We start from the raw sequence: 24,667 nt of genomic DNA, 5'->3' as shown, positions 1-24,667 counted from the left end.
TCTGGTTCTTTAAATCAGGGATCATTTGACCAAAGTCAACCAGTTGACTTTCTGGTTAACATTTAATCAGGAATGGCTTCTATGTGTGGAAAACTTCTCATGCTGACCTTGTGGAGGTGGTTGTGTGACTGGAATTGATTGGAGGAGATTTAATCGGGAATTTCATTGAAATCGGGAAAAATCAGAACAGCTGACTTTTGGGTCAAAATCAGAAGAATCAGTCAAATATTGACTTTAGGTGGAAAATCAGTCAAGAAAAGTCAAAGAATGGATAAAATCGGGAGTTTGACAAAAGTTGCCAAAAATAGAAAAAAAATCAAAAGTGGAAAGTTCCATACTTAGAAATTTTTTGGTCCTTAAAAAGTTCGATAAACAGTCCACTTCACCATCAGTTTACACGTGGCAAATGACATTATTTGGAGAAATTTCCAACATCAAAGTTGTTCCTCTCATGGAGGAGAACAACTTTGTAGTTGGACACTTTTCCATGTGAAGCTTGGTTGAAGAGTTATCAAGGTGGGAAGTTGAGGTTTTTATTTGAATCAAGTCACAAAGCTGGGCAGATTTTTGGTCATGCGTGAAGCATTTCAACAAACACGTGGCGGGTCATATTCAAGTCCAGTTTTTAAGAGCTACAGGTGTATTTCCAATCCAACGCAAACATTAAGCTCTTGTGTCCCATGATCTCTATCTAATGAGCTAAAAGCCATGAATTTTTGATGGATGGTGAGCAAAATACAAAGCCCCAAAGTCATGCTCACGAAACTGCAGCTGCGTGACTCCTTAGCTAAGGCATACGTGAGGCATTCAATCAAACATATGGCGTGCCATTTTCAAAGCCAATTTCAGAGACGCATAAGCATTCTATTGACTCAACTTTGGTATCAAAACAGTCTCCACCATGCCTTCTACCCTAAGGCCAAAGAATTATACCATTTGATTACTTAATCGTCGAGATATGAAGTGTTGAAGTGAGCTATTGGTAATTTGTAATGTGACCGGCTAAGGTTGAACTGTACACGCGCGTCCAAGGCGTTTGTTCCCATCAGGTTTCATATAATCTTTCTTACACCTCCAGCCATTATTTCAAGGTCTCTCTAACATCAATGTTGTTGTATTCCATGTCCTCTTCACATCGGTCACAAAATTGAGTCAAATGGTGGCCCATGGTGAGAACTACAGGTATGCGAAGCGGGCCCTTTAAATTATGTTTGGCATAAAGCATGGCTGAATATCCAAATATCCAATGCACACAACTTCATGTGGCCATGCAAATTACTGCTAATGTGAAAGCCAAAGGAAAATTACCACAAGTGAACACACTCCTTGCTCACTAAGTCTTGAGAGATAAGATACAATGCAACACCACATACTACACTACACCACTCCTCACCTTAATTCCATGCAACCTCACTCACTTATATAAGCTAAACCCTTCACAAAACTCAGCAACACACATCCATTTTTTCACGCTCTCACACTTCATTCTTGGAACTCTCTCCTCTCTCTCTACTCTCTCTCTCTCTCTCTCAAAAAGTTTGTTACAAACCTGTAACAAACTACAACAACCATAACCAACTTCATCTTCTCCAACCACCTTCAATCACCATCTCTACCTCCAGTCACCACCATCAATACCTCCCTCACCGTCTCCTCCACATAACCTTCACAACACATTCCCCTTCGAAACCTGTCATCATCATTCTGCTACTTTCGAGGTTCATCATGTTGCAAACTAACTCGAGTTCATTCCCTAGTCAAAGATCTGCGTGAGAGAACTGCAGCAAGCGCAGCATCAAGATTCAAGGAATTCACAAGGTAGCTCGAGGATCTCTCTCCTTCTCTTTCCCGGTCACACTAATTCAAAGATTCGCTTCAGGTAAATTACTAAACCCCTCAGCATGTGTAGATTGATAGATGAAGCATACGCTAACATGTGTAGTGCAAATCTGTGTATGGAGCTTTGATGCTTACGTTTGATTTCAGTCTATGTGTCATGGCGTTCGTATACTCGTTTGAACGGCGTACTTGAGCCTTACATAGCATAGGAAAGATGATAATGCAAGAATCCTTAATTTTCATGAAGGTTTTAGAAGCTAGGGCTTTTAAGTTTTTGCTCCGTTAAGGAGATAGGAGAGGAATCAGTGAAATCTAATTGTGGATCTGGACTCAGCTTTGAAAACCGAGTAGGACGGTGGTATTACTTCTGATTTCTGGAAATATCGTATGTCTCCGCCGCCGGTCAGGCCGGAGAAGGTGACCGGAGAAGCCCTCCGTCGCCTGTGCGTGCTGCAGTCCGATGGGGACGCGTGGCGTGTTGTAGTTGGATCATTCCCCACTATTATCCTATTTTGTCTTTTACTTAATCATTGGAGCTTGACGTGGCATGCATGGATTGGTCCAATATTCCATTTTGTCTTATTTCACTTAAAATCCACTTGACCGATTGATGAATGTGTGAACCCTCTTGTCACGTTACATATAATAAAAACCATATGATAAGAAATAATGCATGCTGTATAATAATAGTGAAATATTTGCTGAATAAAGAAGGAAATGAATGATAATGCAATTGGGCCGTAGATTACTTGGGCTTTTCCTTTCTTCTGAATCACACTCCTTCGTTGCTAATGCACCACCATGTAATGGACAGGGCCTGAACACTCTTACTATCCCCACCCCCTTGAATTAGGCCCAGATTGTTGTTAACACAATTTTAGTTCATTAGGAAGCTGCTGATACCCCCCCTGCGGTTTAGGCTTTAGTTTTATTTTAATCTTTGTCTTCTTTTAACTTTTAGCTCATAATTCTTTTTTAACTCAAATAAAAAACCTATAAAAATTTGTTTTAGATATTTTAGGGTGTGTAAATAATTGTCACGATTTTTGTTATATTTTTGTTTAGTTGTTTTAGTATTTTTTAACAAACCTTTTTCTTTGCAATATGGTTTGAATTTTCTTTTGTTTTAATACTTCCTTGTAAATAATCTTGTTAGTAGATTTAGGAATTAATTTTAGTACCGATTGATGTACGTGTGATCGTGAATACCATTTACTTGTTATAGTTCTCAAACTTTATTTGTCATATATTGATTTCCTTTACCTATTTCATGTATAGTTTTTTGTTGTTAATAAATTGTATAGTTTTTCATTTTAAATCCCTTGTATAGACAACTTAGACTAGAATTAGAATAGTTCCCTTCCTTCATTCTTTTCCCTTTCGACTTTTAAAATACCTAATAAATATCGATGAAGATCATACCGTTACAACACTTCATAGTAGGAAAGAAATGATTGGGGCGTAGGCCCCGATGTATGTTCTTTCCTACTTAGCGGAGAAGAAATGATTGAGGTGTGAAGCCTCGATGTATTTCTTAACCGTTATTTAGAGAAACGATTGTGGCGTAGGCCCCGATGTGCATTCTCTAAATATTCACAAAAGAACTCCTTGTTGTATTTCCTACTTAGCGGAGAAGAAATGATTGAGGTGTGAAGCCTCGATGTATTCCTTCACCGTTATTTAGAGAAACGATTGTGGCGTAGGCCTCGATGTGCGTTCTCTAAATATGCAAAACAAAACTCTTTTTGGTATGATCTGAGTCACAAACAAATTCCCATAAAAAACACCAATCAAAAACACTTCAAAAAACACTAATAAATGGTCAGATTTAAAGCAAAGGTAAGGAAGTGATGCGAGACCTTGTAGTGGGTTCTCGTCATCATGGAATTACCCTAAAAGACACAAACCAATCTCTCTTTTTCTTCTTTCTAAGGGCAAGTTATCTCCGCTCCATTGCATCCTAGGCGACCCCTTATGCAAGAGCGCGAGCGTTAACGCCGCCCAACTAAAAAACACAAAAACAAACAGAAAATCTTTAGCCGAGCTACGGTAACTCTGATTCCTGAAAAGGATACGTAGGCAGCGGGGTAGGGCCCGTGCGAGTACAATTCTTTATTTTCCCTACATTCTGCATTCATTTCGCATATAGACATAGACATAGTATACACCCTTTAGATAGAAATAAACATAGGTGGATACCATCGAGTACGATGGGCGCGAGGGGTGCTAATACCTTCCCCTCGCGTAACTGACTCCCGTACCTAGATTCTCTGGTCGCAAGACCCTGTTCCTTCCCTTGTTAGGTTTTCTGATATTCCTTTCCCTTATGGGATAAATATATTGGTGGCGACTCTGTTCATTTTTCGCGAGCGTGCGACAGCTGGCGACTCTGCTGGGGATGTTGCTAGACCTGTTGCTGGTCCATCCATAGCGAGTCGATCCTAGCCTGCGTTTGTTTGTTTATTTACTGGGTGTTTATTTGTTTTTATGTCTATACCTTGTATATATGTTTGCATGTTTATTTTTCTGCTTGCATATCATGTTTATTTCTGTTTGCACATCATGCATATGGATTATATTCTGTGTTCCTTGGGGTCTTCTGTTCTGTTTTGCAGGTTGGGTGGGATGTTCTATGAGGTAAAAGGCCCAATACCCAGGCTATGAGTGCACTTTAGGTACCCTAGGATAGAGTGGGAGCATGGTTTGTCTCGAGGTGTACGTCTCGGGATGGATCATGTGACTACGAGCAGAGTAGTGGTTTCAAACGGAGGTATTATCGTCACCCGCATCCGCGCTGTGATGATGCTTACCTTCGGGCGGACCGTATACTGCGTTTCATGACCTTACCCTGACCTAGATTCACCTGTGAGTGGGGAGGGATATACATGACAGGTACCGTTGGTGACTATTCTGTTCTGTTGGTGACTATTGTTCTTATGGCTGTGTGGCACCTATGCCGAACCTTTGGCCTTATGACTTGTGATTCTGCTCAGAGACGACACAACAACTCTCTCATATTGGGAGAGTCTCCATTGCATCATTTTCATCATGGCATATTTATTTTCAAAAAAAAAAGAAAGAAAAGATGTAATAAAAAAGAAGAAAGAAAAAAGAAAAGAAAAATAGTATTATTTCTCATATGCACGCCATTTTTCAGGGTATCTGAGGTTATTACCTTTCATCCAGGATGGCTAACAACGTGACCGCTACCAGAGAAGCTACAAGGCGTACTCACACTTACAGTTTTCATCGCGAAGGCTTGATTCAGTTGGGGCAATTGGGTGGATTGATCAATGGTCATAATAAAACTGTGTTCACTGAGAATTATGGAAACATCTTGACTCTTTTGGACTCACACGTCGACGAATGGGGTTTATCTACTCCTCTCCAATTCTATGATCCTGACTTGCGTTGTTTCACCTTCTCAGGCTATCAGTTGGCTCCCACTCTCGAGGAGTACTCTCACTTCCTCAATATCAAGATCCAACACAAGGTTCCTTTCGTTTGCGTCCCAGAGAAACCTGATTTGGACCACATTGCCAATGCTCTTTATTTGAGCATTGGAGATGTTCATGGAAATTGGAAAAAGAATGGTAGCACTCAGGGTTTCTATATGAGTTTCTTGGTTGAGAAGGCCCAAGAGTTGGCTAACAAAAAGATGTGGGAGGCCTTCAACGCCCTTCTGGCCGTTTTGATTTATGGGATCGTGATGTTCCCTAACATTCACAAGTTCGTTGATCTGGCTGCTATATGTCTTTTTGTGGAGAAGAATCCGGTCCCTACTTTGCTAGCCGATACGTACTATTCTGTTCACTCTCGATATGGGAAAGGAGGAGCCATAAGAAATTGTTTGCCGTTGTTATACACCTGGTTTAAGTCCCACCTACCTACAAGTGGTCCTTTCGTTACTTCTACTCAGAAATGGCATCAAAGGATCATGGGGCTTACTGGAAATGACATTGTCTGGTGTCCTACTGGGATGGACGTAGAGAAAGTTATAACTAGCTGTGGTACTTTTGACAATGTTCCCCTCATAGGAACAAAAGGTGTTATCAATTATAATCCTAAGCTAGCGCTGCGTCAATTGGGTTTTGCACTTGAAAACAAACCTTTAGACAAAGAAATATTTGAATCTGTTTGCTTTGAGAAGGGAACCGATCTAAAAGGTTTAGAAGAAGTGATGAGTGCTTGGAATGACATCCATACAAGTGATCAGATTTCTCTAGGTGGAAAGAATGCCGTTGCCAAACAAGCCTACACGGATTGGGTTGAAAATAGAGTTAAAGATCGCTTGTTGCCTTTCCCGAAGGTTAACCCGTTGTACGAGCAACCACCTAAGATTTCAATTGCTACTGTGCCTGCTGAGAAATGTACCCAGGCAGATATGGAAGGCACCCAACTGCACGAAAAGAAGACGGATACGCCGCCGAAACATCGTCTTGTGGACCAGAAAAGGGTTGAGTTGACACATGAGGCCAAGGTGCTGAAAGAAGGATCTTTGAGAGTTCAAAAGAGGGCTAGAACGGAAAAAGGTGAAAGAGATACTACTGTTATTGTCGAGGATCATCAGAAGATCCTAAAAAGGGCCATGAAAGAGGCAGAAGAGAAACTCAAGCGAGAGTACCGAGAAGACTTGAAAGCTTATAAGCTCAAGATAGAAAGGGATGCTAGAGTTGAAGTGAAGAATCTGAAAAAGAAACTGGAAGAAGAGACCACTAAAAGAATGGCAATTGAGACTCAACTAAAAGGAAGTCACCTCCGCAATACTCGACTAACAGAAGAAAATGCCAAGCTCAGAGATCGAATGATGGAGGACATATCTGAGAAAGATTATCTCCCAGAATGCAAAGGATGTGACGAACTCAGGGAGTGCTGCAAGAAGCTGGATGGGCATTTGTTTCGCAAAGATGAGGTGATCCAAAGCCTTCTTAAAGGAAGAGATCGAGAAGCAACCAAGAAACTGTTTGATGAAACTAAGAAGTGGAGCGACGAGCACTTCAGACAAGGAGGACCTCTGTTTTATATTCAGATGGATTGATGTTTGAGTCCGTATGTTTCGACCACCACCAGACTTGTTGGATGGGGTCTTTTATTTCCCTTGTTGAACTATCTTGTTGATGTATGGCTTGCCCAAGTTTAAATTTCTGTTATGAATAAAAAAGAACTAGTTTCTCTTGATACTTATCTTTTGTCACATTGTTAGCTATTCTGGATCAATATTAAACCTTGGACACTCTGAAAATGGCACATCACGTCATACGCACACATGCACTCATACATTCACATTATCACATTGCATTTTTCAGGTTATTGTACAAGAAACTAATTGGGGTCCCTTTCAGCAACAGATTTCTTTTCCGACGACGAAGCTGACTTTCTTACATCCTTACCGTACCCGGAGCAACGAGAGACTCATGGATCAATTTGAGCAGAACCAAGCTGCCCTCCGTAGGGATATGGATGTTATGGGGGAGAGAATGGCCCAACTTATGGAGACTCTCCATGCCGTTGTTCAAGGACAGGATGAACTCAGAAAGAGTGTCGCCAGTTTGGTCAAAGATACTCCTACTAATTCTGCTGACGGAGGGGTGAAAACTAAAGAGACTCCTATTAATGAGACACTTAAAGTGGTGGACGACCACCATGAGGTTATTGATCTTGAACATGATCTCACTGCTGAGTTGACCGAGACTGCTAAGATGTACCAAGCTCTTGAAGAACGCCTTAAAGCCGTTGAGGTTGCTAAAACTTCGAGTTTTAACACTGCTGCTATGTGCTTGGTACCTGGGATTGTTATTCCCCCGAAGTTCAAGGTGCCAGACTTTGATAAGTACAAGGGAGTTACCTGCCCAGAGACTCACATTCGTTCCTACTGCCGTAAGATGGCCGCTCACGCTGAGAACGAACCTCTGCTTATGCACTTCTTCCAGGATAGTCTCACTGGAGCCCCGTTGGAGTGGTATATGAAACTCGAGAGGTCTAATGTCAGTACTTGGGGAGAACTTGTTGATGCCTTCTTGAAACAATACCACTACAATACTGCTATGGCTCCTAGCCGTGCACAGCTGCAGAATATGTCACAGAAATCTGAAGAGTCTTTTAAGGAATACGCCCAGAGGTGGCGTGAACTTGCTGCTCGAGTCCAACCTCCTTTATTGGACCGAGAGTTGATTGATCTGTTTATGGGGACTCTGAAAGGGCCGCATCTTCAGCACATGGTTAGTAATACTTCTCCTTCCTTTTCGGATGTGGTCATCATTGGTGAGAGGGTTGAGAACTGTGTCAAAGCTGGCACCATTCAAGGTGTTACTAATCCTAGCAACTCAAGTGGTAATGGTAAGAAGCCGTATTCTGGGTTTGTGAAGAAGAAGGAAGGTGAGACTAGCACCGCTTCTGTTGACCAAAGCCGAGCTCCTGCATATTCTGCTGTTCCACCTCCTTATTATCCGATGCCTTATGCTGTTCCTGGTCCGTATGTCCCTCAAGCATATGCTGCTGCTCTCCCACAACCATGGATGGCACCTCAACAGCCTTTCGTACCACAACAACAAGCTGCTGCTCCTCAGAATCGTCAACAGAACCCTAGGCCTCAAGGTCAAAGGGGCCCGCAAAGAACAAGATTCCAAGATAGGCGTATCGATCCGGTTCCGATGTCATATGCTCAGCTTCTCCCTCAGTTGCTTGCTGGTCAATTGGTACAACTCCGTGAACTTGGACCTCCACCTAGTCCTCTCCCTCCCGGTTATGATGTTAATGCTCGATGTGAATTTCATTCAGGGGCTCCAGGCCATACCATTGAAAAGTGTAGAGCATTCAAATTGAAGGTTCAGGATCTCCTTGACGACAAGCTTATCTCATTCGCTCCCACTGGTCCTAATGTGCAGAATAATCCTATGCCTCCTCATGCTGGTACGACCAATGCTATTGAGTTATGTGATGATCAGATCCTGGTAAATGATGTTAATGAGGTTAGGATGCCGCTAGCAGTTATCAGAGAGTATCTTATGCAACAAAAGGTTTTGTGTGAACTACATGACTACTGTTTGCAATGTTCTTCTAATCCTGAAGAGTGCACTAGGTTGAGAGAAGAAATCCAGGAATTAATGGATGAAGGTGTTCTTAGAGTGGAAAGGGTCGTTCCTGTCGAAGATGTGGCTACTTTAGAGATCCCTTACTACCCTGCTGAGATATCAAAGACTCAGGACACTTCTTTGGTCATTCATGCTCCAAGTACTCCTTTGGTCATTCAGGCTCCAAGGACTCCGTTGGTTATTCAGGTTCCAAATGTTCCTTCGACTCCTTCAACCTCGTCTCTTGTTCCCTCTCCTGTGAATGATTCTAAGGCTGTTCCTTGGAGTTATAATGCCGTGTATATTCGAGGGAAGAAGTTTGACTGTCCTCCAGTGGGTACTTCGAGTATCACAAATATTACTGGCACTAGTGGCATTACCCGTAGTGGTCGGATCTTTGCTGCCCCTCCTCCGCCTCCTAAAGAGACCAACAAAGAGGCTAGTACACAAGCAAAAGGAAAGCAAGTTGCTGTTGATCCTCCTGTAACACGTAATGCCCAAGATGCCGAACAACTCTTGAAAATCATTAAGAAAAGCGATTACAAAGTGATCGACCAACTTGATCAGACCCAAGCCAAGATCTCCATCTTGTCTCTCTTGGTACATTCTGAAGCTCATCGTGATGCTCTGATGAAAGTTCTGGCTTCCGCTCACGTTACTCAAGACATTACAGTGCCTCAGTTTGAAGGGGTTGTGACCAACATTGCTGCTGGTAATTGTTTGGGTTTTTCTGATGATGAGCTTCCACCTGAGGGTAGAGCACACAACAAAGCGTTGCATATTTCCGTCAAGTGTCTGGACGCTGTATTGTCTCGAGTCCTGATTGATACCGGTTCTTCTCTTAATGTGATGCCCAAGGCCACTTTGTTTAAGCTGAGTATGGATGGGATTATGATGAGACCATGCACTATGAGTGTCAGAGCGTTTGATGGCTCCAGAAGGTCCGTAGAAGGGGAAATTGATCTGCCCGTTTTGATTGGCCCTCACATGTTCTATATTGCCTTCTATGTCATGGATATAAGTCCTTCATACACTTGCCTCTTGGGTCGTCCTTGGATCCATGCTGCTGGAGCTGTGACATCTACCCTCCATCAGTGTTTGAAATTTGTTGTGAATGACAAGATTGTTGTGATCACTGGTGAAGAGGATTTGATCGTCAATAATCTGGCGTCATACCGTTATGTTGAAGTGGAGGGAGAGATACAAGAGACACCTTTTCAGGCCTTAGAAATTGTGTCGGTTGATAAACTCCCCGTCGTTGAAAATAAGAAAGAACTCGGAGCACCCCTCTCGTCTCTGAATGATGCTAAGGCCTTCTTAGAAGCTGGTACTCCCCATAGTGCCTGGGGCAAGCTGATTGATGTTCATGAGAAGCGAGACAAGTATGGCCTTGGGTATCAACCATCTTCCTCTACTCAGCTCAGCATAATTCCTGGAAAGAAGGTGATTCCCCCCATTTCTCAAGTGTTCGTCAGTGCAAGCACCAGTTCTGGAAGTCAGGTTCTCGCCGTGGATGATGATGATGAAGAAGATCTCTCCAAATTCATTTGCCATGCTGCGCCTGGACAGGAACTCAATAATTGGACTATCTTGGACATCCCCAGAGTCACTTTTATGGAGATGTAATTTTCTTGTTTCGATAAGTCATATGCTTCGCCCTAAGCATTTTGACCTTTTTGTACAAAGAAGGGCCCCCATGTTGTTTCAATTTGTTTAATATTGAATAAAAAATCATATCTTCGCATGCAATTACTGTTCCATTTCTTTCATTTTTTTGTTTTACTTTAAAAACTTTTTCAAAAATGGCAAAGATTTCCTTTTTTCCTTTTTTATGTGTTGCATTCTAAGGCATAAATCATCCATCGTGCAGATATGGCTCGAACTCCATCAAAAATGATAATGTTACAGTTCCACGTCCTGATATCTTTGAGAATCCAATTGACCAAGCTGATGAGGATAGTGGGGAAGATTGTGAAGTCCCCGAGGAATTGGCAAGACTTTTGAGACAAGAGGAGAAATCTATTCAGCCACATCAAGAAGCCATAGAAATCATCAACCTCGGTACAGAAGAAGCAAAGAGAGAAGTCAAGATAGGGGCTGCTTTGCAAAGTGACGTAAAGAGAAGGTTGATTGAGCTTCTTCGAGAGTATGTTGACATCTTCGCCTGGTCATACGAAGACATGCCTGGTTTAGACACGGATATCGTTATGCACAGGTTACCGCTTAAACCAGAATGTCCGCCTGTAAAGCAAAAACCACGAAGAACACGACCTGATATGGCTTTGAAAATCAAGGAAGAAGTTGAAAAACAGTTGAAGGCTGGTTTCTTATCTGTGTGTGAGTATCCTCCTTGGATTGCAAACATAGTACCTGTTCCTAAGAAGGACGGAAAGGTACGCATGTGTGTTGACTACCGAGATTTGAATAGGGCAAGTCCGAAGGATGATTTCCCTCTGCCTCATATTGATGTGCTAGTTGACAACACTGCTCAGTATTCGGTGTTCTCTTTCATGGATGGTTTTTCTGGCTATAATCAAATAAAGATGGCTCCTGAAGATATGACCAAGACTACTTTCACCACTCCGTGGGGTACGTATTGTTACAAGGTGATGCCTTTTGGTCTTAAGAATGCTGGTGCAACATATCAACGAGCAATGGTGACCCTCTTCCATGACATGATCCATAAAGAGATTGAGGTGTACGTCGATGATATGATTGCAAAATCCCAAACGGAGGAGGAACACCTGGTATATCTTGAGAAATTGTGTGCTCGTTTGCGAAAATTCAAGTTGAGGCTTAATCCAAACAAGTGCACTTTTGGAGTGCGATCAGGAAAGCTACTTGGATTCATTGTGAGTCAACGAGGGATTGAGGTTGACCCTGATAAAGTAAGAGCAATACAGAATATGCCAGCACCAAAGAATGAAAAAGAAGTTCGAGGGTTCCTTGGGAGATTGAATTATATAGCCAGGTTCATTTCCCATCTCACTGACACTTGTGAACCCATCTTTAAGTTGCTGCGCAAAAATCAAGATATCCGTTGGGATGATCGTTGTCAGGAAGCCTTCGAAAAGATCAAGCAGTATCTCCAAGAGCCACCAATTCTCATGCCTCCGGTTCCTGGGAGGCCGCTTCTTATGTACTTAACTGTGCTTGAAGGATCTATGGGGTGTGTGCTGGGCCAACATGACGAGTCCGGTCGAAAAGAGTGCGCCATTTATTACCTGAGCAAAAAGTTTACCGATTGTGAATCCCGCTACTCACTACTCGAGAAAACTTGCTGTGCTTTGGTATGGGCTGCTCGCCGACTGAGACAGTATATGCTGACCCACACCACTCTATTGATTTCCAAAATGGACCCGATAAAGTACATCTTTGAAAAACCGGCCCTTACAGGAAGGCTAGCCCGGTGGCAAATGCTTTTATCAGAATATGATATCCAGTATGTCACACAGAAGGCCATCAAAGGAAGTGTCCTTGCAGATCATCTTGCTCATCAGCCATTAGAAGAGTATCAGTCAATGAAGTTTGACTTTCCTGATGAAGATATCATGAAACTGGATGATAATGAGGGACCCGAACCAGGAGAGCGATGGACTCTCACGTTTGACGGTGCATCAAATGCTATGGGCCATGGTATTGGGGCAGTTTTGACTTCTCCTCGTCAAACTCACATCCCTTTCACAGCTAGAATATGCTTTGATTGCACAAACAATGTCGCAGAGTACGAAGCTTGCATAATGGGCCTCGAAGCAGCCATTGATATGAGGATCAAGATCCTTGAGGTTTATGGGGATTCTGCATTGGTCATACATCAAGTAAGAGGTGATTGGGAAACACGACACCCCAACTTAGTTCCTTACAAGGACTATATTTTGGGGTTGTTGCCCGCTTTTGAGGAAATCACTTTCAATCACATCCCCCGAGAGGAAAATCAATTGGCAGATGCTTTGGCTACTTTGGCAGCTATGTTCAGAGTTAGCTCCCCTAAAGAAGTGCCAGACATAACGATCCTCCGTTACAAAGAGCCTGCCCATGTGTTCCCTGCTCGTTGTCTCACTACTGAAGATGTGTATGACGAAAAGCCATGGTATTACGACATCAAGAGGTATGTTGAGAAGCAAGAGTATCCCGAAGATGCTACGATTGGTGATAAGCGAACGCTTCGAAGGTTAGCATCCAAATTCTTCTTGTCAGGAGACGTCCTGTACAAAAGAAACTATGAGTCAGTTTTGCTCAGATGCGTGGATAGACACGAAGCAGAATTGATCATGCGGGAAATTCATGAAGGATCTTTTGGAACTCATTCCAGTGGACATTCTATGGCCAAAAAGATCTTGCGAGCAGGATATTATTGGATGACGATTGAAAGTGATTGTTATGTGTATGTGAAGAAATGTCACAAATGTCAAGTGTATGCTGACAGAATTCATGTTCCTCCGACTCCTCTGAATGTCCTGACGTCGCCTTGGCCCTTTGCTATGTGGGGCATAGACATGATTGGACGGATAGAGCCACAAGCTTCAAATGGACACAGATTTATTCTTGTTGCTATCGACTACTTCACCAAATGGGTTGAAGCTGCTTCTTACAAGAACGTAACCAAGCAAGTCGTTACTCGCTTCATCAAGAAAGAGATCATATGCCGATATGGGGTTCCAAATAAGATCATCACTGATAATGGGTCCAATCTTAATAACAAGATGATGGCAGAGTTGTGTGAAGAGTTCAAGATTGAACATCACAATTCATCACCCTACCGGCCAAAGATGAACGGCGCGGTCGAAGCTGCTAACAAGAATATAAAGAAGATTGTCCAGAAAATGGTTAGAACGTATAAAGATTGGCATGAGATGTTGCCGTTTGCTTTGCATGGCTACAGAACTTCTGTCCGCACTTCAACTGGGGCAACTCCCTTCTCTCTTGTCTACGGCATGGAGGCCGTACTACCTGTTGAAGTGGAAATTCCTTCATTGAGAGTCTTAATGGACGCCAAACTCGATGAAACAGAATGGGTTCAAACGAGGCTTGATCATCTCAATCTAATTGAGGAGAAACGCTTATCTGCTATCTGCCATGGCCAGTTGTATCAAAAGAGGATCAAGAAAGCGTATGACAAGAAGATTCGGCCTCGAGAATTCCACACAGGCGACCTAGTCGTAAGGAAGATCTTGCCAATTCACACTGATCCAAGGGGCAAATGGACTCCCAACTATGAGGGACCATACATTGTGAAGAAAGCATTTTCAGGTGGTGCTTTAATTCTGACAAAGATGGATGGGGAAGACGTTCCGCTTCCAGTCAATTCAGACTCAGTCAAAAAATACTACGCATAAAAGACCCGCTAGGTCGACGCACCTAGGCAAAAATAAGGGCGTCCCGGCAAACCAAAAGGGTTTGGGCAAAAAATTAGGGATAAAACAAAAAAAAAGAATAACCCGCTAAGTTGAAAACCCGAAAGGGCGACTTAGGCAAAAAGGGGTATCCCGCTGGATTGAAAACCCGAAAGGGCGATCCAGGCAAAAGTTAGGGATCAAAAGCGAGAGGCTGCAGTCTGAATACCCTTCACAAAGACCACTATACGCCCTTGGCAGAACGGACAGATCAATCCAACCATTACCCTTCTGAAGCAAAGCATTGAGAGGATCGAAGATATGGGAATTGTAGCAATATCAGTTTTAATGGAAATTCGAGCATTTCTCTTTGCCATTTTGCTTTTTGCATTTTATTTTCCTTTCGCAACTACCTCATTTAGGAGTTGCTTCCTTGTACAGAAGCCTATTCACAGGCATTCCATCAATAAAATGATCTTTTGATAAGAAGTGTTCTTTCCTGCTTTTCATTTTTTTCGCATGCGAGGTGTGATTTAATTCGTTATTAAACATTGCATTGAAAACATGGGGAATAATAATCACAAAATCAAAACGAAACATGATGTTACATAAACATAAAAGTGCTCTAAGGGGCACCATTTGCGTCCAAACGTTGTTTTCCGTGCAGGTTGCAGGTTCTAGCCGTCATCTTGGCTTACGACATGCCACAAAGGTCGTCATCATCCCGCGTGAAAGTTCAAGCGTATAATTCATCAGTACTGGTAAGCATGGGGCACCTGAAAAGGTCCATACTCTCTCAAGACTCGTGATCCCCCAAGCAGCATAGGATGTAAGGAAAGTCGAGCAAAATCATTTTATCCCCAGCCGGGATATATTCCAACCCTCAACGCAATTGCCAACAATCTTTGGCACTGTAGGGCTCCAATATCAATTCACGAGGATGGTTCAAGATCACAAGGCAACGGACCCCAATGATCCTACTCTCCGGTTCCACCGAAGGCTTTTATTTGGCACTCTTTGCATATAGAATCCATTGCATATAGCATTTGCATCCTCAAAAGCGTAACATATCTGTCAAAAGCGGAGCATTACGCCATAGAAAAGGTCAAACATGCATACAAAGCATAAGCCAGATAATACAAATCATCCCTCAATCAGAACAATGACCCATCCTCTCAAGTTGTTACCTGTACAAACTTTGCCTGATATCTGCTATCATACTACAAACACTTCCAACCGCGGTGCCGATGCGAGGTATCTTCGATCTCTGATAGGTGTCGGACACAATGCCTTTTTCCGTCCCTCGATGTCGAGTCGATGTTGAGTCATAAGATCGCTACGAGATCTTATTCCTTTTCAAAGTGTGGAGAATCGCACGAGATTTTCTTTCGATATTGAGTCATAAGATCGCTACGAGATCTTATTCCTTTCCAAAGTGTGGAAAATCGCACGAGATTTTCTTTCGATGTTGAGTCATAAGATCGCTACGAGATCTTATTCCTTTCCAAAGTGTGGAGAATCGCACGAGATTTTCTTTCGATGTTGAGTCATAAGATCGCTACGAGATCTTATTCCTTTCCAAAGTGTGGAGAATCGCACGAGATTTTCTTTCGATGTTGAGTCATAAGATCGCTACGAGATCTTATTCCTTTCCAAAGTGTGGAGAATCGCACGAGATTTTCTTTCGATGTTGAGTCATAAGATCGCTACGAGATCTTATTCCTTTCCAAAGTGTGGAAAATCGCACGAGATTTTCTATCGGTGTTGAGTCATAAGATCGCTACGAGATCTTATTCCTTTCCAAAGTGTGGAAAATCGCACGAGATTTTCTTTCGATGTTGAGTCATAAGATCGCTACGAGATCTTATTCCTTTCCAAAGTGTGGAAAATCGCACGAGATTTTCTTTCGATGTTGAGTCATAGATCGTAATAGATCTTATTCTTTCAGCCCTGAAGATCATGCTTAGGTCCTCTTTTGTTGTCGAGTCGATGTTGAGTCGTAGATCGTACGAGATCTTTTTCCTTTCGATCATTGTTTCATACAACCATTCTCTTCGAAAACCCCGTGTCGGCACCGTTACCACGTTACAAGCTATCACCATCCAAATCCATTGCCCACTGTAAATATATCCACCAAAAAACAATAAACTTCTCTTTCCCCAGCAGATATCAAAACAAAATAACACTTACACCATCTTCTCTTCAGGACAAATTTCAGGTCTTTGGTATTTAATCTCCTTAAACCTTGAATGTTCGAAGGGCTGTCGCCAATCTCACTTTCAGGTTCAAGACGATTAAATAGGGGCAGCTGTCATACCCCAAATTTGTCCTACCCTTTAACTTCTAACTGGTTTAGGCTTTGCATTTATGTACATACATCACTTAGGTCATAATCCATATCCATGCATTCATATCATTGGTACTATTCAAAGGACGAGCAAGGAAAAGCTTTCCTGGCAGAGGGTTTCCTACCAAATGTGTGGATTTGAGGTGTAGTCATGTGGCTCTATGTTCATTGAAGACTTCTTGAAATGGGGTGTCTCTCTGCTTCAAATCAGGGCATTGATTAGAGGGTACAAGCTTGCAAATCATCTGGTTCTTTAAATCAGGGATCATTTGACCAAAGTCAACCAGTTGACTTTCTGGTTAACATTTAATCAGGAATGGCTTCTATGTGTGGAAAACTTCTCATGCTGACCTTGTGGAGGTGGTTGTGTGACTGGAATTGATTGGAGGAGATTTAATCGGGAATTTCATTGAAATCGGGAAAAATCAGAACAGCTGACTTTTGGGTCAAAATCAGAAGAATCAGTCAAATATTGACTTTAGGTGGAAAATCAGTCAAGAAAAGTCAAAGAATGGATAAAATCGGGAGTTTGACAAAAGTTGCCAAAAATAGAAAAAAAATCAAAAGTGGAAAGTTCCATACTTAGAAATTTTTTGGTCCTTAAAAAGTTCGATAAACAGTCCACTTCACCATCAGTTTACACGTGGCAAATGACATTATTTGGAGAAATTTCCAACATCAAAGTTGTTCCTCTCATGGAGGAGAACAACTTTGTAGTTGGACACTTTTCCATGTGAAGCTTGGTTGAAGAGTTATCAAGGTGGGAAGTTGAGGTTTTTATTTGAATCAAGTCACAAAGCTGGGCAGATTTTTGGTCATGCGTGAAGCATTTCAACAAACACGTGGCGGGTCATATTCAAGTCCAGTTTTTAAGAGCTACAGGTGTATTTCCAATCCAACGCAAACATTAAGCTCTTGTGTCCCATGATCTCTATCTAATGAGCTAAAAGCCATGAATTTTTGATGGATGGTGAGCAAAATACAAAGCCCCAAAGTCATGCTCACGAAACTGCAGCTGCGTGACTCCTTAGCTAAGGCATACGTGAGGCATTCAATCAAACATATGGCGTGCCATTTTCAAAGCCAATTTCAGAGACGCATAAGCATTCTATTGACTCAACTTTGGTATCAAAACAGTCTCCACCATGCCTTCTACCCTAAGGCCAAAGAATTATACCATTTGATTACTTAATCGTCGAGATATGAAGTGTTGAAGTGAGCTATTGGTAATTTGTAATGTGACCGGCTAAGGTTGAACTGTACACGCGCGTCCAAGGCGTTTGTTCCCATCAGGTTTCATATAATCTTTCTTACACCTCCAGCCATTATTTCAAGGTCTCTCTAACATCAATGTTGTTGTATTCCATGTCCTCTTCACATCGGTCACAAAATTGAGTCAAATGGTGGCCCATGGTGAGAACTACAGGTATGCGAAGCGGGCCCTTTAAATTATGTTTGGCATAAAGCATGGCTGAATATCCAAATATCCAATGCACACAACTTCATGTGGCCATGCAAATTACTGCTAATGTGAAAGCCAAAGGAAAATTACCACAAGTGAACACACTCCTTGCTCACTAAGTCTTGAGAGATAAGATACAATGCAACACCACATACTACACTACACCACTCCTCACCTTAATTCCATGCAACCTCACTCACTTATATAAGCTAAACCCTTCACAAAACTCAGCAACACACATCCATTTTTTCACGCTCTCACACTTCATTCTTGGAACTCTCTCCTCTCTCTCTACTCTCTCTCTCTCTCTCAAAAAGTTTGTTACAAACCTGTAACAAACTACAACAACCATAACCAACTTCATGTTCTCCAACCACCTTCAATCACCATCTCTACCTCCAGTCACCACCATCAATACCTCCCTCACCGTCTCCTCCACATAACCTTCACAACACATTCCCCTTCGAAACCTGTCATCATCATTCTGCTACTTTCGAGGTTCATCATGTTGCAAACTAACTCGAGTTCATTCCCTAGTCAAAGATCTGCGTGAGAGAACTGCAGCAAGCGCAGCATCAAGATTCAAGGAATTCACAAGGTAGCTCGAGGATCTCTCTCCTTCTCTTTCCCGGTCACACTAATTCAAAGATTCGCTTCAGGTAAATTACTAAACCCCTCAGCATGTGTAGATTGATAGATGAAGCATACGCTAACATGTGTAGTGCAAATCTGTGTATGGAGCTTTGATGCTTACGTTTGATTTCAGTCTATGTGTCATGGCGTTCGTATACTCGTTTGAACGGCGTACTTGAGCCTTACATAGCATAGGAAAGATGATAATGCAAGAATCCTTAATTTTCATGAAGGTTTTAGAAGCTAGGGCTTTTAAGTTTTTGCTCCGTTAAGGAGATAGGAGAGGAATCAGTGAAATCTAATTGTGGATCTGGACTCAGCTTTGAAAACCGAGTAGGACGGTGGTATTACTTCTGATTTCTGGAAATATCGTATGTCTCCGCCGCCGGTCAGGCCGGAGAAGGTGACCGGAGAAGCCCTCAGTCGCCTGTGCGTGCTGCAGTCCGATGGGGACGCGTGGCGTGTTGTAGTTGGATCATTCCCCACTATTATCCTATTTTGTCTTTTACTTAATCATTGGAGCTTGACGTGGCATGCATGGATTGGTCCAATATTCCATTTTGTCTTATTTCACTTAAAATCCACTTGACCGATTGATGAATGTGTGAACCCTCTTGTCACGTTACATATAATAAAAACCATATGATAAGAAATAATGCATGCTGTATAATAATAGTGAAATATTTGCTGAATAAAGAAGGAAATGAATGATAATGCAATTGGGCCGTAGATTACTTGGGCTTTTCCTTTCTTCTGAATCACACTCCTTCGTTGCTAATGCACCACCATGTAATGGACAGGGCCTGAACACTCTTACTATCCCCACCCCCTTGAATTAGGCCCAGATTGTTGTTAACACAATTTTAGTTCATTAGGAAGCTGCTGATACCCCCCCTGCGGTTTAGGCTTTAGTTTTATTTTAATCTTTGTCTTCTTTTAACTTTTAGCTCATAATTCTTTTTTAACTCAAATAAAAAACCTATAAAAATTTGTTTTAGATATTTTAGGGTGTGTAAATAATTGTCACGATTTTTGTTATATTTTTGTTTAGTTGTTTTAGTATTTTTTAACAAACCTTTTTCTTTGCAATATGGTTTGAATTTTCTTTTGTTTTAATACTTCCTTGTAAATAATCTTGTTAGTAGATTTAGGAATTAATTTTAGTACCGATTGATGTACGTGTGATCGTGAATACCATTTACTTGTTATAGTTCTCAAACTTTATTTGTCATATATTGATTTCCTTTACCTATTTCATGTATAGTTTTTTGTTGTTAATAAATTGTATAGTTTTTCATTTTAAATCCCTTGTATAGACAACTTAGACTAGAATTAGAATAGTTCCCTTCCTTCATTCTTTTCCCTTTCGACTTTTAAAATACCTAATAAATATCGATGAAGATCATACCGTTACAACACTTCATAGTAGGAAAGAAATGATTGGGGCGTAGGCCCCGATGTATGTTCTTTCCTACTTAGCGGAGAAGAAATGATTGAGGTGTGAAGCCTCGATGTATTTCTTAACCGTTATTTAGAGAAACGATTGTGGCGTAGGCCCCGATGTGCATTCTCTAAATATTCACAAAAGAACTCCTTGTTGTATTTCCTACTTAGCGGAGAAGAAATGATTGAGGTGTGAAGCCTCGATGTATTCCTTCACCGTTATTTAGAGAAACGATTGTGGCGTAGGCCTCGATGTGCGTTCTCTAAATATGCAAAACAAAACTCTTTTTGGTATGATCTGAGTCACAAACAAATTCCCATAAAAAACACCAATCAAAAACACTTCAAAAAACACTAATAAATGGTCAGATTTAAAGCAAAGGTAAGGAAGTGATGCGAGACCTTGTAGTGGGTTCTCGTCATCATGGAATTACCCTAAAAGACACAAACCAATCTCTCTTTTTCTTCTTTCTAAGGGCAAGTTATCTCCGCTCCATTGCATCCTAGGTGACCCCTTATGCAAGAGCGCGAGCGTTAACGCCGCCCAACTAAAAAACACAAAAACAAACAGAAAATCTTTAGCCGAGCTACGGTAACTCTGATTCCTGAAAAGGATACGTAGGCAGCGGGGTAGGGCCCGTGCGAGTACAATTCTTTATTTTCCCTACATTCTGCATTCATTTCGCATATAGACATAGACATAGTATACACCCTTTAGATAGAAATAAACATAGGTGGATACCATCGAGTACGATGGGCGCGAGGGGTGCTAATACCTTCCCCTCGCGTAACTGACTCCCGTACCTAGATTCTCTGGTCGCAAGACCCTGTTCCTTCCCTTGTTAGGTTTTCTGATATTCCTTTCCCTTATGGGATAAATATATTGGTGGCGACTCTGTTCATTTTTCGCGAGCGTGCGACAGTATGTAACTTGATTTCGAGCTCCCTCAAAAGGAGCTCAATTTATGTGTTTCTTGATACCAAAATGTTTGTTATAACATGTTGAATGATAGCCCTAAGGTTTTGAGAATTGATTGTTCAGAATAAGCATTTAATTTTAATTTGAAATTTCTAGGGTTCATACGAATTTCCAGAAATTCTTGAGTTTTAATGTGTTTTAATTATTACTAAGCCCACTGTTAGAATCATGAGTCAATTCTGATCATGTTAGGGTTTTGATTTGTCAAAATTGGTTGAGTATTGATAAAGTTTGAATTTGTGCCATGGGTGTTCATACACGAGCTCAATGAGGAAGATGAAGTTGCTAGAAAGTTTTAAATTCCATTTAGCGCGCTTTTTTAAATTATATTGTGTTGAAGTTGTTTGCTAAATGACTACATCATTTCAGCACAATTGGTTACACTCTCTCCTCTTAAAGCGCTCATGACCCTTAGGTCTGGGGTTCGAATCCCCCTCGCCCCATACCTTTTTATTTCTTTTATTTTTCAAGGTTTTCTGGCTTGTTTTGATATTTTGACAATTGAATGGGCCTTATGATCACCAACTGGCGCTTGGCCCAGTGGTCTTGTTTTGAGCTGGTAAAGTGAAGTTCCTGAGTTCAATTCCCCAAGGGCCAAACGTACTTTTCTATCACTTGTTTTATTTCTTTTTTACTTAACTTCAAAAAATCACCAAAAATAGAAAAATTAGCCTTTTTAATCCCTTCTTTTTTGTGTGTCTTATTTAATTAGTGTATTTTAATACCATGATTAAAAATCCCAAAAATATTTATCTTATCATCATTTAAAAAATTAATCAAAAACAATTCTTTTATTATTGAAAAATCAACAAAAATAGGTTTCTTTTTTGAATATTTCTCTAAGGTAACTTAGCATACTTTTGTCAATACTTGTTTAGGGTTAGGATAGAATGTCATTGACTTTCTCATGTACCCTTAGACCATCTCTCTTAAAGAAATTGGTATTTAACAATTAAAATCAATTAGGTTTAGGTTTAAAAACCCTAATTTAAAACCCTAATTTGAGAACCCTAACTTGAAAACCCTAGGTTTAAAACCTTAACAAAAAATTTACAACATGTTGATCTTTGTCTATCCATGTTTATCTTTGTACATACTTGTTGATTTTCTAATCCATGCTTTGTACTTAAATGTTAAATCTTTGTCTTATACATATATTTGTTGATTTTATATCCATGTGATTTGTACTTGTTATTATTTTGTTTATCTAACCCAATGTTTAATCATCACATTAATCATTCATCATTCTTATATGATTTAAATCCAAGGGCTTAGATACATCCATCTCTTGCTTGTTAACACTCACTTGTTTGTTCTTGTACATACATGAGGTATTTGTTGTTAATTGTTTAAGCTTGATGTTTTATCAAAAGGATGGGAATGATATTGACTAAATTGTCAAGGTACTTAATTTCTTTTCCAATCTCTTTTATGTTTGTGCAAAGTGTAATACGCTGAACTGACTTTAATCGAAATGTCGCGGTAAGCAAGAGCCGCCACCGACTTTTATTTTATCCAAACATCGGAAAGGCTAAAAGAACAGAAAAAAAACCTTTTTAAAGAAAACAGGGTTCGGAGGGTAATTTATGCAAAGGGAAGGTGTAAGGCACCCTTTGCATCCAGGTTATCCACGGGCTCTTAATTGCTTTGCTCGTTTGAAAAGAAATGTAGAAGAAGAGAATACGGACTTTAGCTCATAAATGAGCGTAGCCTTATTGAAGGTTAATGAAAAAGTGTAAGAAAAAGATTTAAGCCAGAGCAAGGCAATTAGGAGCAATTACCTTAATATTTGTAGAAAAAATTCTTTTAGCCTTTCAGGGTGAAAGAGTCTATCCATGCCATAAGAGGGCAGGAAGTCTTTCGTTTGGATGTTTACGGGTCATCGAGTTATCGTTTGCCTTAAAACTGTCCCATGCCATGGAAGGGCAGGTAGTCTAAAGGGAAGGATCAGAATAGCCTTCTTCGTTAGGCAACCAGAGGATACCTCAGCCCTTCGTAGGCAACTTCCGAGGGACGAGATCATATTTAGTGTATCGAAGGCAGCATCATTAGAGACTTATGATCTTTGCATTAGTCGAGGCAACATGGCTGAGGTATCCTCGTATTCGAGGGACATGGCTATTCTGCAAAAAACACAAGGCAACAAGGCAACAGGCAACAGGCAACAAGAGAGGTTACTAAAAAAGGGTGCGTGGGTGTAACAATCACGTGATCAGATTCGATTATATTATCTTGTAATTAGGTGATTCTAATTTAATTAACAGTTATCACTCCCTAGGATTACTAACCACATCCATTAATATGGGGAAAGGAAAAGAGAAACCAGCGGATCAATAATGCAATTGGTCTAAACAAGTAATAATTATAAAAAGGTAATCAGGGTTTTAGGGTTACCGACTATTGAGCTTTGGTGGTTGGCTAACCCTGAAAAATTGGAAAAGGAAAAATAAACACGAAGGGGTGAGTGTATTATCAATTCAATGACAATTAGGGCTAAACCTAATTTGATAAAAGAGGGCAAAATAAATACTTAAACATAAAATAAGACTTAGCTTTTTGATTTGATCTCGTAGTCGGAGGTAGCCTCGAGGTTAACCCTGAAAATGGGCAAAAATAGGCAAGATACGTGAGTGCAAAAGAGTCCATTGACTTTTGAGGTTTTAACCCTAATAACAATTTTATAATGCAAATAAATATTTAAATGATAAAAAAAAAAAAAAGGATAGAGTCGGGACTTAGCTTCGTAAGAGGCGTGGCGCACTCCCCTGTTGTTAACCCTGAAAAATGCACATAGAAATATTTTTTCAATGTAGGGACGTTCTTCGTAAACCCTGATTATTGTACGAATTAATTACGACTAATAGAACAAATAAAACATAAATTAACTAATTATTGGTTTTCAACCTAATTAATTAAATAAATTAAATTAAATTTTCTAATTCTAATAAGTATTAAAATATTTTTAACCATTTAATTATTTTTAAATAAAAAAAAGGAATATTATTAACAATCAAATTAATCATTTAAAAAGTAAATATTCTTATGAAAAGACAATAAATTTAGAAGAAAAATTAAAAAGGATTTTGAAGAAATAAAATTAAACAAACAATAAATAAAAATAAAAGAATTAAAGAATGCTTAGCTAGTGATCAGGTGTGATGCGCCTCTGAGGGACCATGGTAGATCTGCAAGTTCTGAGCGTCAGATCAGCGTGGATGATGCGCCCAAGGTATGGATCTGAGGCTGCATCGTGAGACCTCATAGATGATGCATACAGGATTACAAATCAAATAATTCATAAAAATATACATTGCAGCGGGGGATCGAACCCCCTCACTCACACATGGAGACCTTACATTACTTCCCTCTGCCACTCAACCAAAGTCTGTTCGCTAATGTATACACGCAACGAAAGTAATATAAAGAAAAACAAGTTTTAAGAAAACTTTAAAAGAAATCTTCGCGCCCAGTACTGTTCTTCTTCTTCGTGGGATTTAAACAAAACCAGACACATTCAGCCACGGTTTTTCTCCGTGGCCATAGGCCCTGCAACATCAAGAA

At 40.7% G+C, this 24,667-nt stretch overlaps 1 protein-coding gene across 1 annotated transcript in view; it reads left to right on the top strand.

Moving 5' to 3' along the window:
* Positions 1-5,026: 5,026 nt before the first annotated feature.
* LOC131650986 (uncharacterized) overlaps positions 5,027-24,667 on the top strand; it is a 30,352-nt gene continuing 10,711 nt past the window's right edge. The window contains exon 1 of the mRNA XM_058920681.1: positions 5,027-6,388. Coding sequence (XP_058776664.1) covers positions 5,027-6,388 — 1,362 coding nt within the window. The remainder of the gene's footprint in view (positions 6,389-24,667) is intronic.

Source organism: Vicia villosa, linkage group LG2, assembly GCF_029867415.1.
Source record: "Vicia villosa cultivar HV-30 ecotype Madison, WI linkage group LG2, Vvil1.0, whole genome shotgun sequence".
Classification (NCBI taxonomy): domain Eukaryota; kingdom Viridiplantae; phylum Streptophyta; class Magnoliopsida; order Fabales; family Fabaceae; genus Vicia; species Vicia villosa.
This window is presented reverse-complemented; position numbering and strand designations above follow the sequence as displayed.